The sequence below is a fragment of the Podarcis erhardii genome (assembly GCF_964252035.2).
Source record: "Podarcis erhardii genome assembly, chromosome: 11".
Taxonomy (NCBI): domain Eukaryota; kingdom Metazoa; phylum Chordata; class Lepidosauria; order Squamata; family Lacertidae; genus Podarcis; species Podarcis erhardii.
The window spans coordinates 48,702,208-48,719,587 of record NC_138501.1 but is presented as its reverse complement, the minus strand read 5'-3'; the positions used below and the strand labels follow the sequence as shown (position 1 = coordinate 48,719,587).

At 46.1% G+C, this 17,380-nt stretch overlaps 1 protein-coding gene across 1 annotated transcript in view; it reads right to left on the bottom strand.

The window, feature by feature from the left end:
- EPG5 (ectopic P-granules 5 autophagy tethering factor) overlaps positions 1-17,380 on the bottom strand; it is an 84,670-nt gene that overhangs the window by 19,312 nt on the left and 47,978 nt on the right. Inside the window, exons 27-38 of the mRNA XM_081881746.1 lie at positions 16,781-16,943; positions 15,619-15,761; positions 14,784-14,940; positions 13,440-13,634; positions 11,228-11,441; positions 9,978-10,135; positions 8,173-8,380; positions 7,964-8,039; positions 6,876-6,979; positions 5,253-5,428; positions 4,110-4,295; positions 2,585-2,794 (exon numbers count right to left, since the gene is read on the bottom strand). Of these exons, the coding sequence (XP_081737872.1) occupies positions 2,585-2,794; positions 4,110-4,295; positions 5,253-5,428; positions 6,876-6,979; positions 7,964-8,039; positions 8,173-8,380; positions 9,978-10,135; positions 11,228-11,441; positions 13,440-13,634; positions 14,784-14,940; positions 15,619-15,761; positions 16,781-16,943 (1,990 nt within the window). The remainder of the gene's footprint in view (positions 1-2,584; positions 2,795-4,109; positions 4,296-5,252; positions 5,429-6,875; positions 6,980-7,963; positions 8,040-8,172; positions 8,381-9,977; positions 10,136-11,227; positions 11,442-13,439; positions 13,635-14,783; positions 14,941-15,618; positions 15,762-16,780; positions 16,944-17,380) is intronic.

Genomic DNA, 17,380 nt, shown 5'->3' with positions numbered 1-17,380 from the left:
GCTTGATGTCAGTAGTCCGGGAGTTTGAAAGTTTAGTCACTGCCACTAAAAAGTTGAGCTCTTACAATGGCAGAATGGCATTAAAGCAGAGACATCACCTTGCCAAACAAGGTCCGTATAATTAAAGCTATGGTTTTCCCTGGTCCTTTTTCTTGGGTCGGCGCCATCGCCGAATGGCGGACTCCCTCCGAGCTCCGGAGGGAGCCTGCACGGCAGGGGCTGGGTCCTACCGCATCGGCGATGCGGGGACCCTTAAAAACCACGGCCACGGGGGCCGTGGACATGGAGACTCGGCTGACACCGTTAGCGCCCTCCCGACTCGTGAAGGAGCCTTTTTAAAGGCTACGGATCGGGTGCCGGGGAGAAGCGTGGTGTTTTGAGTCCTCTGCTATCCCTGCCGTGCGAAGCCGCATGCCATTCGGCGGAGAGCGCTGGCTTCTTCCTTTGAAAATTCGGACCTAAAAGAACAACCTGTAAGTAATTGGAACTTGGACTAAAAAGAGGGACAAAAATTTTAAAAATTTCGGAGCGAGCGGGGGAGGCGCAAAAAAGGAAGTCAGCCACCCCCTCCATTGTAGAAGGGTCAAAGCAAAGGATCTGATAACTAAGATCGGAGTAACATCATTTTGGCAAGTTTTTAACCTCACGAGTGAAGAATATGAGATTGAGCTGGAGGAGGAAAGTAGAATTCGGACTTAAAAACAACCCCCCCTGGAACCCCGGGAGCGATCGATGACGGAGTTTGGAGAGGAGAAAGGCAAGTTTTGACAGCTGTCAAAGAGCTGTCAAAGCGGAAAATAAGATAGAGACTATGTTACAAGGACTTTGCTGGTTATATTTGTTATAAATTGGATACAAATTGTTTTAAATAAGGATTACAAAGTTACTAGGGCTAATGGATGCGATCTGGAAGAGAACTCAGTTTTTGCAATCCACCTAGAGGAGCCGATGGACATTACAAGTTTTAGCTGGAAATTGGAACTGAACTGTTTATCTCCTGGGAAACTGCAGAAATGGAACATTATTATGACTACAGAGGCCACTACACCGAAGAAGACAATGGAATCATCTGTTGTGGAATGAAAGGAACTTGACGTAATGTTTTGTTTCTGAATAACAAGCCTCTGTAAAGGAACTAACTTTTGGAATTAGGACATTTGTGCAGGAAAGCAGGGACAATAAGAACAATAAAATAACAAGAATTGGACCAAGTTAAAAGTGGGGACATTTGGGACATCCAGATTTGACAAGCTTAAGGATTATAATTTGGAGTTTTTCACTCCTGGATATAAAAATCTGGATGGAAAAAATGGGCCTCTCTTTGAGACAGAATCCTTCCATGATTGGACATTCGAAACTAAAGAGGACTGGCAAAGGACTATGATTTAGAGAGACGTGGAAATATCGGACATTGAGGAACATTGGGAACGCAACCGGGAAAAGGGGGGGTGGGAAATGTGGAATCCTTAAAGGCGTAAACTATGTTTTATTTAGGCTATATACATCTACATGGTATTCTAAAGTGGGGAACTCGTGGTGGGAATAAGCCGATTTTAGGGGAATGGAAAATAATGTTTTTTTTTTTTTTTTTTTTTTAAAAAAAAAAAAATGGGTTAAGGATAACAAGTTTGAATTGAGGAGAAGAACTTGTTGAGATCATTTGAGAGATTTGGAATACAAGGGGGGGAGGGAAGGGGAAGTCCTGAAAGGATGTAATTGGAAAAAGATTTGAAATTGGATGTTTTATTAATTTGTAATTAATTGGAAAACTTTAATAAATATTATTAAAAAAAAATAAAAAAAAAATTAAAGCTATGGTTTTCCCAATAGTGATGTATGGAAGTGAGAGCTGGACCATGAAGAAGGCTGATCGCCGAAGAATGGATGCTTTTGAATTATGGTGCTGCAGGAGACTCTTGAAAGTCCCATGTACTGCAAGAAGATCAAACCTCTCCATTCTTAAGGAAATCAGCCCTGAGTGCTCACTGGAAGGACAGGTCCTGAAGCTGAGACTCCAATACTTTGGCCACCTCATGAGAAGAGAAGACTCCCTGGAAAAGACCCTGATGTTGGGAAAGATGGAGGGCACAAGGAGAAGGGGACGACAGAGGGCGAGATGGTTGGACAGCGTTCTCGAAGCTACTAACATGAGTTTGACCAAACTGTGGGAGGCGGTGGAGGACAGGAGTGCCTGGCGAGCTCTGGTCCATGGGGTCACGAAGAGTTGGACACGACTAAACAACAACAACTAAAACTTTGAGCCCTTACAAATGCAGAATTGCATAGTGTGGCACCTGTAGGCGCTAATTTAGCCAATTTAAGCTGGCAAGTGGGCGCCTATGGAGCGAGGCGATCTCGTAGCACAGAAACCACAAGGTGGAGCGTCTCTTTCATCCCCACCAGAAGCAGATTTGGGAGATCGGGGGCCAATTTGGTTGCAGAGCCTCGGGGAAGCCGCAACTATGAGGCAGAATGGACGGCGAGAGGCGGTGAGGGGAGCCAAATTTTGGCCTCGCACAGGGCACTGCTGATTTTGAGACCCCCAATTCCACCGCTGTCCCCACCCACACAGGGCTGTCCTTACCAGATGCATGTGGCTGTCGGAGGAAGCGCCGAAGCCCGCCGACGCCTTGAGCAGCTTGACGATCAGCTCAGCTGCCGGCTCCTTGGCCAGGATGATAGACGGAGGATAGTGGGTGTTGAAGTAGCCGATGATGCTCTGATAGGACAAAACGCTGACGTGCTGCCAAGGGAGGGAGCTGGTCTGGCCCAGGAGGTTCAGCAGCGGAGACTCCTGACGTTTGGGGGGGGGGGGGGGGAATGGAGATCTCGTTCATGGTTCAGTCAACCAAAGAACCACACTTTGCCTTCAGCTAACCTTTACTCGGGACACGGGTGGCGCTTTGGGTTAAACCACAGAGCCTAGGACTTGCCGATCAAAAGGTCGGAGGTTCGAATCCCCACGACAGGGTGAGCTCCTGTTGCTCGGTCCCTGCTCCTGCCAACCTAGCAGTTCAAAAGCATGCCGGTGCAAGTAGATAAATAGGTACCGCTCTGGTGGGAAGGTAAACAGAGTTTCCGTGCGCTGCTCTGGTTTGCCGGCCACATGACCCGGAAGCTGTATGCCGGCTCCCTCGGCCAATAAAGTGAGATGAGCACCACAACCCCAGAGTCGGCCACAACTGGACCTAATGGTCAGGGGTCCCTTTATCTTTAACCTTTACTCAGAGCAGACCTCCTGAAATCAGTGGGCCTAAGGTTGTCATGGGGATTAACTTCAATGGGTATAGAACAGAACACCATTTCTGAAAAGTCTTCTTTGCCCTAACAGCCTCCTTGACTTTCCTTTTCAGCCTTGCTGACAACCTCTCAACCTCGTTGGTGCCTTTAACTGACCTGTGGCATACATTCCAGCTAAGCCTCTGCTTATTATTATTATTATTATTAATAATAATAATAATAAAATTTTATTTATACCCCGCCCTTCCCAGTTCAAAAACTGGGCTCAGGGCGGCTAACAACAAATCTAAAACACTTAATTATAAAAGCATCATAAAATACAGCATAAAAACATGAATAACAATAAAATGCAAAAATCAATTAGATAATCCCCAGGGCTAGCTGGCTGATTTGGTCCTACTTGGGGCCAACGAGGAGGCCAGGGGGGAATTAGCTGTGGGGACTCAGAGCGGGTGATCTTCATAAAAGGGGAGGGGGAGGGAAAGAGAAGGGAAATAAAAGATCAGATTGAACCCCCCCCCCCCAAAAAAAAGTGTTCAAGAGAGATTTGGGCCCATGAACATTCCCTTTCAAGGACATATTCCACCAGGGCAAAAGCAATTCTGCAATGTGCAGAGCAGAGGCTTGACAACCATATGTCAGGAGTGCTCTGATGGTGTTCCCTGCTTGGCAGGGGGTTGGACTCGATGGCCCTTGTGGTTTCTTCCAACTCTATGATTCTATGATTCTAGGACCGTTTGTGCAGCAGAAATCAGTACCAACTTTGGTTGGCACAGGAAAACGTCTGAGAAGCTCAATTCGGGAGGGAGGGAGGGTCTAGCGGACAACCGTTGGGCGGGGGGGAGGAGCTGCTTAGTCCTGGGACATACCTCCCTGGTTATAAGTTGCTCTTCCTTTGCCAGAAGGACCACCATATAAAGCAGGCACACAATCATGTCCTGTGTTCCCGGAGGCGGGTTGGGATTCCATGCATCAGAGAGGACGCTGACCCAGTTGATCTCGCATAGAACCGAGCCCAGGAAGAGGAAACAGCTTTTGGGACTGCCTCTCTCAACCTGGAAAAGTGAAAAGAAAAGAAGAACAACAATTTATTATTTATACCCCGCCCATCTGGCTGGGTTTCCCCAGCCACCCTGGGCAGCTTCCAGCAGGATATTAAAAACAAGATAAAACATCAAACATTAAAAACTTCCCTAAACAGGGCTGCCTTCAGATGTCTTCTAAAAGTCAGATAGTTGTTTATTTCCTTGACATCTAATGGGAGGGAATTCCACAGGGCAGGCGCCACCACCGAGAAGGCCCTCTGCCTGGTTCCCTGTAACCTCGCTTCTCGCAGGGAGGGAACCGCCAGAAGGCCCTCGGCGCTGGACGTCTGAAAGGGGAGAGGCCAGAAGGACAGTATTTGGTTCCTCACCCCTCTTCTCCAGGTGTACAGTTCAGGGAAGGTGCTGGCAAAATTTGGGAATGCCTCCCAGAGGCGCTCACCCTGCAGATACGCAGTGGTAGCAGTGGGATACCTGTCTTACGAGGAACCTTGCTGTTTTGCTCATTGACAAACCCCTATCAGGCATTTGAGGAACCCACAATTTCCTTGAACACACTTTGAAGAGCACTGCAAGTAGGGAATCACCAGAAGGCCCTCGGAGCTGGACCTCAGTGTCTGGGTTGAACGATGGGGGTGGAGAAGCTCCTTCAGGTATACTGGGGCAAGGCCGTTTAGGGCTTTAAAGGTCAGCACCAACACTTTGAATTGTGCTCGGAAACGTACTGGGAGCCAATAGTAACTAGGGTGGGGAATTTCTGGCTCACAGATCCTCATTAAGCCCAACAGACTTTCCCACTTCTTGACCCACTGGGAGGACCACACATTTGCCATCCCAGGTTCAGGGCTCCGTTGCATAACCTGCCCCCTGAATTGCACCGCCTGAAGAGGACAGGGAGCTCCTTCCAAACTTCCTTCCCCGTTCCCCCTCCCTTGCTATGGCTCTCTATCCAAAGCACCTGCCTCTTACTTTAAAGAATTCTTCCATGAGTTGCCGGTCCGGATGCATCTCCCTCCAGGGAAGGCGGCCAAACTCGGCGTGGAACGTGTAGAGAATGTGCTCCGGCATTTTGGGGGCCGTACACGTCTCGCAATAGTGCATCAGGTGGAGCCAAAGTGGCCCGTGGTGGCTTGGCAGCAGTTTATCTGGAGAGGAAAACGGAAATGGCAAATTTAGCTCAGCATCTGCTAACCACTTGCCTATAGGAAGCCCACAATATGTCCCATAGAATCAGATGAGGTAGCCTTTGTCAGGAGCTCAGCTTACACTCGAGTAGGACCCTGGTAGGGACACATGCCCGACTGGCATGTTCTCTCCCTCCTGGTCGAGCGTTCGAGAGCTTCAAACGCTTTCTTCTGCCCAAACATCACAGCGACTTAAGGATCCACAGAGTCTTCACAGCTTGCGTAACAGACCTCAGCAACTCAGCATTTTGGCTAATCTACTTTATTTACATATAAACACACACGGAGCATTGCAACATGGCTCCCTCTCTCTCTAGCATCAGACAGCAAAGAGAAAAAGGACAATAGTCCCACTTCACGGAACACAGTAACACAAACATCCTGTCTCCGTCACTTCCCACTCTGTGGAGCCAAAACATATACCGTCATGTGATAGATAAAAATCCCATGACTGCAATCATGGAGCAGGAATTCTAACAGCCTTCCCATTGTTGTTCTTTTATCATATGTAGTGGTCTTATAGTAAGGTTAAGGCTTACTGGGAAATGATATATAATGAAATGAAAAGGATGTTTAAAGTAGTGTTCGTTTAAAAAAACCCAGAAGCTTTTCTGTTGGGAATTTTAGGGACAGGACTACCTAAAACATATAGAAACTTATTCATGTATGCGACTACAGTGGCTAGAATGTGACTTGCCCAAAAATGAGGCAGAAGTCCCAGCAAAGGAAGAATGGGTACAAAAATTATGGAATATGCAGAAATGGTGAAACTTACCAGAAGAATAAGAAATCAAGATAACAAACTTTTTCTAAAAGAATGGAAATGGTTTATTGAATGTTTACAGATAAATTGTAAACAGATAAAAGCACTGGCAGAGTTACTGTAATCACCTGCAGTTTCATGAGAGTATATATTTAAAGAAGATGAATAAATGAACAGGTTAAGCTAATTTGGATATGCAGAAGATATTAAAAATAAATTTAAGGAACCGCAGAAAGTGGGGGAAGGAAGTCAAGTTTCAAAACGTTCAAATGATTGTAAAATCAGTGAAATGTATAAATCTGAAAAGTATAAATACTTTTTTTTAAAAAAAAGAAAAAGATGAATGACCCCCACTTTTTTTGCCTTCTCTTATGTGTTGCGTGTGTGTATTGCTGTTACGTTGTTTGGAGACCTTCGAATGGCAAGCAACTAACAAGCTTCTTCTTAATAATAATAATAAGCCTCGCCTGTTGGAGAAATTGGGTGAATGAACACCTTCCTTGCAGCATGGATAGCACAAGTGGGAACGAAATCCACACACAAATAATGTGCAATTCAGAAAAAGGCTAAGGAAGGGAAACATTCATGGTGGGCATGAATATTAAAGGATATATTTAATGGCTGCCAGTATGGACTTTTGCCTACCTTTAAAGCTTTCGTGCAGAACTCCTATGCTGCCTGCGTATAACTGCACCATATTTGAAGCCACAGGTGTGTCGCTCTCCAGCCAAGGGTAACAGGTCTGTTTGCTTGATTAAGGAACAAAACGCGGGGAGAGGGAGAGAGGTAAGAGAGATTTTAGACAAGAGCCACTACCCTCCACCTGCTTCCTGGCACCCTGCCACAATTTCAAGAGGTCAACCAATATAAGCTTATAAAATTGCCTTGTGCCAATTCAGACCATTGTGGGCCATCTATCCCAGTGTAGCACAGGAAATGCAAAAAGAGAAATACGCAGTATTTAAGAGGAAGCATGCTCATTAAGTAAATATACAATACAGTCATACCTTGGAAGTCGAACGGAATCCGTTCCGGAAGTCAGTTCGACTTCCAAAATGTTCAGAAACCAAAGCGTGGCTTCTGATTGGCTGCAGGAAGCTTCCTGCAGCCAATTGGAAGCCACGGAAGCAGCGTCGGACATTCGGCTTCCAAAAATGGTTTGCAAACCAGAACAGTCTTTGCAGCGTTCAGGTTCCAAAATGTTCGAGAACTAAGCTGTTCGAAAACCAAGGTACAACTGTATTCTTAACAGAGCTGTAGATAAAAACATACATTCATATCAATTAGCAAAGAGTGTCCAGGAACCAAAGTTTCGGGATTCTGAGTACAATCCAAGGTTATTTTTAAAAATCTCTTAATAAACACTTGTAATTATTTTAATTTAGACCATGGAACCTTTTGTAATTGGAGTCAAAGAATTGTATCAAATATATATCATTTTCCTCCAGGTATGTTTCATTATTGATTCAGTAAATCACACAGCTGTATCCTATTGCTTTCCTTATTGGCAATCGTGACAGCTTAGTGTTTATTTTTTAAAAAAATTAAAGACCACTTTTCTTTCCTTTCCTTTGTTCTATAACTTGCTCATCGTTATTAAAATTCAATAAACCTTTTTTTTTCCAAAAAAGAAATAAACGAGGAGCTGACTGATTATCGCAAACGGAATTACACAAATGCCCTTTCACAGAGACAGACACATGAAATGTTTCCTCCCTTCGACTTCCTCTCACCTTGCGTCTTCTCTCTCCAAAACCAGGATCCAAGGCCTAAAAAGTCTGGTGATGACCAAATGCAAAGAGCGCAGCGCTGGGAAGGAGGAGAAAAAAAACACATGTGCAACATAGCAGAGATATTTTTACAGCACAAACATCTAACCACTTTCTTCAAAAGAGGTAAAATTGTAGAACTGTAGAGTTCTACACTCTTGCCTGTGTGTTACCTTCCAGAGTCCTGCCGCTGCCAACTGGCTCTCGTGCCAAGTTGGCGACTTCCGAGTCCACCAGGCGGTTGAGGAGATACTCCGCGAAGCAGGTCACTTCGTCTATGTAGGGAGCCCACTTGGAGAACAGGCCAAAGCTCCGGAAGTCTTGCGAAGACAAGCGCAGCTTCAGGAAGTAGTCAGAAAGCCAGTCGATTGTCTCCATCACCTGCAGAGGAAGAAAGCTCTGAGGCCTGGGAAGATGTACAAAGCAGATCATGGCTTGCCATCCCAGACGGAGAGCTTACCACTTTACTTTGCCGCCAGTAGATTATGGGGAACTTTGGACCGCCTCCTGTAGGCGATCCAGAGATTTACCAGTAGATCCCAACCTACTACCTGGCTAGCTCTGCCTTAGATGATGCATTTTAACGGCATTGCTCAAGGAAATAAGAAACTGCCTTAGGCTGCCACACACCAGAGTTCCATCTAGCAGCTAAATATCAATCAATCAATGTTTATTACGGCAAACAACCAGCATATTAAACCAGAATTTCTGCATAATTCTCTACGTCAGTGTTTCCCAACCTTTGGTCTCTAGCTGTTTTTGGACTACACTTCCCATCATCCCTGACCACTGGTCTTGCTCGCTAAGTATGATGGGAGTTGTAGTCCAAAAACAGCTAGAGACCCAAGGTTGGGAAACACTGCTCTACGTAAACAAAAATGATTGATATGGGATTTAACAATCAATATACTAATGGAAAGTACTTGAAATATGCGTCCAGAGAGAATAAAACGCCATAAAAGTTTAAAAGAGTAAGAGATTTAACTAAGAACTGTAGCGGTTTATGACGATTTATGCAGCTGTGTATTCTTTTGCTTTCTTTGACTTACGGGCTGTTGCACAAAATCTAGCTACATTTCTAGCGACATACGAATTCTGGCCGGACAAGAGGTAATTTAAATAGCATTCCTCTGTCCTCCCTGACACTTTTCATACAAGGGGCGTTATGAGAGAGGCTCTGGAATCTGAATAAAATATACAATGAAATAGAACACAGCTCACTGTTTTTATTCGACCCCTCTTACATGGACAGATCCAGAATCCTTCTATATCTACCTTCCAAAAGAACAGATGGCAGGACGTTAAATTTCCAGCTGCTAAATAGCATTTGCCTTGACAGAACAAGGGCAGAGGGTCACTGAAGCCTTGCTATACACAGATCCTTTTAAATACCCTCCTACCTACTTAATCATAGACATGTAGTGCCTGTGCTTTAAGCTTGAAGTTACCAGAATGGTAAAGGTAAAGGGACCCCTGACCATTAGGTCCAGTCGTGGCCAACTCTGGGGTTGCGGCACTCATCTCGCTTTATTGTCTGAGGGAGCCGGCATACAGCTTCCGGGTCATGTGGTCAGCATGACTAAGCCGCTTCTGGCGAAACAGAGCAGCGCATGGAAACGCCGTTTACCTTCCCGCCGGAGTGGTACCTATTTATCTACTTGCACTTTGACGTGCTTTCGAACTGCTAGGTTGGCAGGAGCTGGGACCGAGCAACAGGAGCTCACCCCGTCACGGGGATTCAAACCGCCGACCTTCTGATCGGCAAGTCCTAGGCTCTGTGGTTTAACCCACAGCGCCACCCGCATCCCACCAGCATGGTACCCATGGGCTAAATGGTGTTTTGGGGGACATTCCCTGGTGCCCATGAAACGTCAGACTAGATCCTTCCTGCATGAAAGAAAGATGCTCCACTATTGAGCTACAGCCCTTCCCCTTGTTTGCAAGGAGATCGTATCACAATGCTACACCAGCCGCCCACCTGATCTGCGGACAGAAACAGCTGCACGGAAGTTTGCAGTGCGATGTTTTCGCCAGCGTTCTCCTTCCCGGCATCTTTCTTCGCTGCCACAGAGCCGCAGCCCAAGGCTTTCAGGGACACCTTCCAGCAGTCAGGGCTCAGGAGCTGATCCGAGGAACCTGAGGGGGCAGGCCCAGAGCAGATTGTCCAAGTAACAGGTGCCAATAACCAGAAATTACATGGGAGCAGGGGTCGGGAACCGCCGGCCCTCAGGTCCAATGCGGCCCAGCTTCCAATTTGGCCCATGAGGCCATTTCGCTCAAAACACACCCAACCTGTCTCACGCCCATCCTTATATTTGACATAAGAGGTGGGAAGGTTGAGACAAAGTTGGATCAGCTGTGAAGGCGATCCCTTCTGTAAGCAGGGTTAAACTCACAGGCCGCAGGCAGCCAGTTTTACCCTGCCAGATTGGCTATGCGGCCAGGTTCTCCAGGGGGCTGGGGCTCAAGGACAAGGCCAACTGCTGCCGAAAACAGCTTCGCCAGTCCTCTGATTGTTGAAATGCCAAGTGCAGGGCTAGCAAAGTCCCCCCACACTACAGATCCCATGTCCCGGACTACCAGCCATGTGCTAAGAACTATTAAGGATGTAAGATGGTTGAAAGGCGGTTTGTCCCACTTCAACATTGGCCCACAGGGGTGGCCCGCCAAGCCAAAAAGGTGCCCGTCGCTGCATTAGGTGGGGCTTAGTATAAGCTAACCAGTGTGGAGGATAGTTCACTCGGCAGAGCATGAGGCTCACAAATCTCAGGGTCCTGGGTTCAGGCAGAAAGTTTCCTGCGTTGCAGAGGGTTGGACTAGATGACCCTCGTGGTCCCTTCCAACTCTACAATCTATAATGCTATGCATTTCGCAGCAGGTCCACAAGAGACCAAGAAAAGTCTAAAGCATCTTAACTTTCATTCTCTTCTTTTTCTAAGGAGCAATCGCAAAAGTGAGTCATAAAATGTAAGAAAGCTGAGCAGTGCCTCTTTGTTTGCGTATGATTAGTGTGCATCTATACAGGCCGCAGAAATCTGCTTTTTCTCCTTGCAGGGTATGAAGCGCTTCAGGGCAGGGGACCTTACATCTATCCCACACATGCAGACACACCCACACAAAAGGTGGGACCAAATTTCAGTGGAAGCGGTGCAATTCAGCTCTTTTGAAACAGGTGGCCGAATTTGGCCTGAAGGCCCCACCAGGTGTAGTGCCCCACCAGGTACTTACTTTCCATGAGCAGCCTCAGGTAGCTGCTGTAGTGGTCGGGGAACTGGTACTGGAGAAGGCAAGTCCAGTGTTTGCAGAAGATCGAAAAAGGCATCAGAAGGTCTTCCTCGGGCTCCAGGCCACAGGCTTTGAGAGCCAAGTGGATGGACTCCAGAAGCCTGGTCCGCTCAGAGAGCGGGGGCTTTGAGCTGTGCAGCCACTGAGGGAGGTCAAACTGGAAGAGGAAAAGGAGGGAGAGCATTGTGACGTTAACATATGAGAGAGTGCTGGAGGTGAAATAATTAAACAGGTTGCCCAGTCAGGACCCAGGGGGTAGAGTCAGAGGGACTATAAAACCAGCTCTGGAAGGGGTGAAGAGGGGAGTTTGGTGGTTGGTTGGAGTGGGAGTGAACTGGGATAGAGTCTGTGGGTAGGTTGAGTTAGTGTAGCTGTAATGGGGTTTGGGGTTGCTTGTGCGTAAGGCGCAAACTGCTCCAAGCTGAGTAGTTTGGTTAAAACTTTCCCCTGGCTGGACAGTCAGTACTCTGTGACTGTCTCAATCACTGGCAGAATCCGTCAGTGGGCATTTCCTGAATTTCTTCCAACATAAAAGTTCTTTGACACTAAGTCGCCGCCTAGCTTCTCTGTGCGGAAGCTTTCTGCACAGAGTGGGCATCCCAAGGGGAGGTCCTGTGCTTTCCCCGCTGGTCTCACTGGAAGAGTCCTGGAGCCTTCCCTCCGAAGCTCCCTCAGCCTCCCCTTTCTCCCTGGCGTCACGTCTATTTCCTTCCCCAGCGGAGGCTCTCCCTCTCTCCTTGCTGGTTCCCTCTCCAGCGTCATTAGGGAGCCTTACCACCACCCTTGGCTCCGATGGCAGTTCCCTGACAGTAGCGAAATAGGCTGAGTCAGGAACAGTTAGGAGCTAGGAAGACAAGTAAATATCTGAGAGGTGGTTTAGTGAGTGAGAGCAGGGAGCGGAAGTTATAGGTCTGGATAGGCACCCCATGAATGTAATTGACTGATACTGTTTATGAAACCACACGCTTGTTAAACTGCAATAAATAAACAAACGCTTATGTCCCAATTTAACCCTGACTGGACTCAGTATTGTCCCAGGTAAGGCCTGGGTGGTGGCAGCGAGAAATAAAGTGGTGGCACAGGGATCAAGAGACGGTGAAATGTCTGGGGACCCTGTGTGATCGCCACAAGCATTTGCACAAAGAGCTTTGAGGATAGGGCTGCGGGGAAATGGGAGATCTGAGATAGAAAGTAGTGAGCATAGTTCTCCAGTGCCTGAAGGGTAACCTTCAGACAAAGAAGTAATAAATCAGAATCTGCCTGCCCCTTCAAAATGAACGAGGGCCGCTGCAGCCAAACTGTTGCTGATCAGAGGCATAAAACAAGTTGGGAGACCCTGAATATTTATTCGATTCCAGTTTCCCTCTCTTCTCCTTATGTTCAAAACATAAGTTAACACTGATTAGGGATACAAAAAAAGAACTTCACAATCTGAAGAGAGCAGTGGGGAGGATGCAAGCATGCATTCTGGATTTCTTAATGCTAGCTGCATATGCCCCAAACAGTAAGCCACGGCTTGTTCGAACCATGGTTTATTGAACAAACCAGGGGCAGCCTTGCAGACGAGCAAAGAAACCATGGCTTGTTTTGCCTACTGTTGGTTTCATTTACTAACTGCTCTTGCCTTGGGTCTCTGTAGCCAGGCAAGCACCTGGAGATGGGCATCAAAACAAACCAGAGTTACTCCCAGGGTAGCGTGTTTGGACATAACGAGAAACTATGGCTCACATAAGCTGAGATTTGTAAGTAAACTTCAATTCTAATATTGTGGTTTGTGGGCCGCAAGCAAACCATAGCTAGTTTGAAATAGCAAACCATCATTCAGGTGTTCAAGCAAACCAAAGATAAGCTAAACAAGCCATAGTTTAGTGTAATGGGGAATCAGGCCACTGATTAAGAGTGTGGCATGTTCCATCTACACTAGCCTGGAAGAAGCTGGACATTCGTTTTGTATTGTTATGCTGGAACGTCTTAGCACAGTAAGCCTCCAAACCACAGGTTAAAGGAGTACATTTCAGTAAGATTATCTAGCTTGGCTGTACTTGCATTAACATTCTTCCACCCTCTGTGCACCCACAACAAACCTTCAAAAAGGGAAACCCATGTGAAATCAACTTCCCGGGTCATAAAAGGGAGAGCTTTGAGAGCCTCTTGCCTTTGTGAGCAGCATAAAAATGACATCACTGTTGTCGTCCCCAAGGAAAGACACAACTTTCTCATACAAGCTGACAAATTCTCCTGGGGAGGCAACAGGAGTGAAGTAAGGAGACAGGAGTGTGCAGAGCCTCCGATTCTTCAGAATTGTTTGCAGCACCGGCTTGCATTCCGATTTGGTTCCGGAGATGAACACCTGGAAAGAGACTTAGATTTGTTAAGCAAAGACACAGCACAGCAAGACCCTTCTGTATTCTGCTTGGCTTTGCCACAGCTCATCTACACTTGGACTACGGAGCATCAATCTTCAGTTCAAGTCTCTGTTAATAGATAGACCTGCACTTAAGCGAGGACCAAAGACAATTTTACACAAGGGCCTTAAAGCTAAAGGTAAAGGGACCCCTGACCATTAGGTCCAGTCATGGCCGACTCTGGGGTTGCGGCGCTCATCTCGCTTTATTGGCCGAGGGAGCCGGCGTACAGCTTTCGGGCCATGTGGCCAGCATGACTAAGCCGCTTCTGGCAAACCAGAGCAGCGCACAGAAACGCCGTTTACCTTCCCGCCAGAGTGGTACCTATTTATCTACTTGCACTTTGAGGTGTTTTCGAACTGCTAGGTTGGTAGGAGCAGGGACCGAGCAACGGGAGCTCACCCCGTCGTGGGGATTCGAACTGCCAACCTTCTGATCGGCAAGCCCTAGGCTCTGTGGTTTAACCCACAGCGCCACCCGCGTCCCTCACAAGGGCCTTAGACAAGACCTATTAATGGGCCTTAGAAAAGTGAATGGAAAACGAGTGAGGTCCCAACCAAAGAATGGCAACTTAAATTGATGGAATATGCACAGCTTGCAGATTTAACATATAGAAAAAGAGAACAAGAAGAATATACGTTTAAAGAAGACTGGGAAATGTTTACTGATTATTTGGGTGAAAGTTGTGTACATTTAAAAACATTGGTAGCATTAAGATAAATTCAACTGTGTAAATGAGTTTTGATGGTGTAACAATGGATTACTGAATGGTTTAGTTCATGTAAAATATGCAGGGATGTATGGTATACAAAATGAACCATGGAAAGAGAAGAAGGGAAGTCATTGATTTGAGGTTGTCTAAATGATGATCTTGAAATGTAAATTAGTAAAACTTAATAAAAACTGATTTTAAAAAAGGGAAAAAAGAAAAGTGGTGTAAATCCTCACTTCAAACTTATTTATGAGCTTTAATTTCACGGCTCCATGGATGTCATCAAGAAGGTGGTAAGGAGGTGTAAGTTAGGCCTAAAGCGTCCATGACAAAGAAAACATTTGCTATGAGCAAAAAAGAATTCTACGCCAGACCAGCTTACTTGGCCAAGGATCTCAATGCAGGAGGTGAAGAACTGCCTCGTAGGCGGATGCCGTTGTGTTTCGTCACAGACAAATCCCACCACGGCAAAGAACAGGTCGATCCCGACTCTGTGAATCCCGGGCGTAGACTGAAGCTTGTAGATATTTATCAAAGCTCTGTGCAAAACCAAATGAAATTAGGAAACATATTACGCAGGAAGCCACACTGCAGCCATTCAACCTGCTACCCACTCTGGGAAGTTCTTTGCATGATCAGACACCTCTTAATAATAAAATTTTGCATGATGGTTCTCAAGATGAAGGAAGTTTCCATCTATGGGATACATTAAAAGAGGCCTTTTAGAATACATTTGAAGGGGTTGTGAGGGGCTATGGTATGAAGGAGGAGAGGCTACAAGAACCAGGACCAGAACAGAACCTTGCATAGAGTCCTCTGGGCCCTGCCCACGGCCTGATGAACAAAGGTACAGTGGTACGTCTGGTTACGTACTTAATTCGTTCTGGAGGTCCGTTCTTAACCTGAAACTGTTCTTAACCTAAAGCACCACTTTAGCTAATGGGGACTCCCACTGCTGCTGCGCTGCCGCCGCACGATTTCTGTTCCCATCCTGAAGCACAGTTCTTAACCCGAGGTACTATTTCTGGGTTAGCGGAGTCTGTAACCTGAAGGGTATGTAACCTGAAGCGTATGTAACCCGAGGTACCACTTTATTTTGCTTTATCCCACCAAACAGATGTTGAGCTAGATTCCAGTTGTATGCCTAAAGTTTCCAGCACTGGACATCATCAGGACCAGAGTAGCATGACCCGAGAGAGATATGCCCAGCAACTTACGTTATAAAGTTTTCCACGTGCACAGCGGCTTCCACCACACTCAGAGATGGGGGCTGAGAGGCCTCTGCTTGCAGCTGCTTCACTTCTTTCTTCAGAGCATGAAGCTGCTGACTGATGGCTTCGTTTTTGTGCTTCCCTTCAAACTTAAAGAGGGAACAGTGAGCTACAGCAGGGCCCATGCAAGGCGTGCAGCATCACAGAGGCCCAGAATGTGACTCATGACACAGAATCTCCCCCTGGAATTTTTAGAGCAAGTATCTAGTATCCATAGTCATAAGGGAGAAAAAGTGTTTGTGTGTGTGTTGTGGGGATCAGAGTGTTGGACTGGGACCTGGGAGAACAGATTTCAACTTCCGAACTCACCCATGAAGATTACTGGCTCCCAGTACGTTTCCGAGCACAATTCAAAGTGCTGGTGCTGACCTTTAAAGCCCTAAACGGCCTCAGTCCAGTATACCTGAAGTAGCATCTCCATCCCCATCGTTCTGCCCAGACACTGAGGTCCAGCTCTGAGGGCCTTCTGGCAGTTCCCTCACTGCGAGAAGCCAAGTTACAGGGAACCAGGCAGAGGGCCTTCTCGGTAGTGGCGCCCGCACTGTGGAACGCCCTCCCACCAGATGTCAAAGAGAAGAACAACTACCAGACTTTTAGAAGACATCTGAAGGCAGCCCTGTTTAGGGAAGCTTTTAATGTTTGATGCATTACTGTATTTTAATATTTTGTTGGAAGCCGCCCAGAGTGGCTGGGGAAGCCCAGCCAGATGAGCGGGGTATAAATTTTAAATTTTAAATTTTAAATTTTAAATTTTAAATTTTAAATTTTAAATTTTAAATTTTAAATTTTAAATTTTAAATTTTAAATTTTAAATTTTAAATTTTAAATTTTAAATTTTAAATTTTAAATTTTAAATTTTAAATTTTAAATTTTAAATTTTAAATTTTAAATTTTAAATTTTAAATTATACTTGGGTGACGCTGGACCAGTCCCTTGGGAGTTCCCCAGCTGGTTCCTCCCACCGTCCCTCTGCGTCCAACCAGTCTAGGAAATTGCTAAGTTGAATACAACCCCTGTACTCAAAAACCCACCCCATAGCGCTCAGAAATGAGGGCGTGGGGCTGGCCGAGGCCCTCACACTCTAGAAGGGAGAGGTGTCTGTTCCAACCTGGATTGTCACGAGAGCTGCTCCCTGGCAACTTTTCCCGGAGCTGCCCCGACACTCCAGATGGTGAGTAACTTGCTCTTCTCTGTTGCTGTAAAGTTTTGGCAGTGTGTCCAGGATCTCGCTGTTGAAAGCCACTTGCTGGGACTCTCGGAGCGCCGCAGACCTGAAAAATCAACAACGGCAGCAACCCATACATTAACCAAAATAATAATAAGAACAGGACTATATGGAGCTGGCGGAAATGACTGGCAGAATCCGAGACCAAGGAGAAGAGTCGGTGGAAGAAGATTGGAAGAAATTTAAAGTTTATTTGCAGATACATTGTAAAATTAAGGAATGTTAGAAGGATGTTGGAATGAAGTTATGTGGCTTTAGCAGAAATGTTATAAAGGATTAAGTAATAATGGATTGTTAATTGGTGAAAGAAGAGAGTGTAAAATTACAGTATGGTAAGATAAATTATTAGGATAAAAACAAAGATGGAAAGGATTTGCTGAAATATCTAATTGAACTAGACTACAAAAAAGGGAGGTGTGAGGAGGTCAAGGAAACAAGCAGATGAAAAATAAGTTATAGGAAGGTTTGATTTGTTCTTTGTTC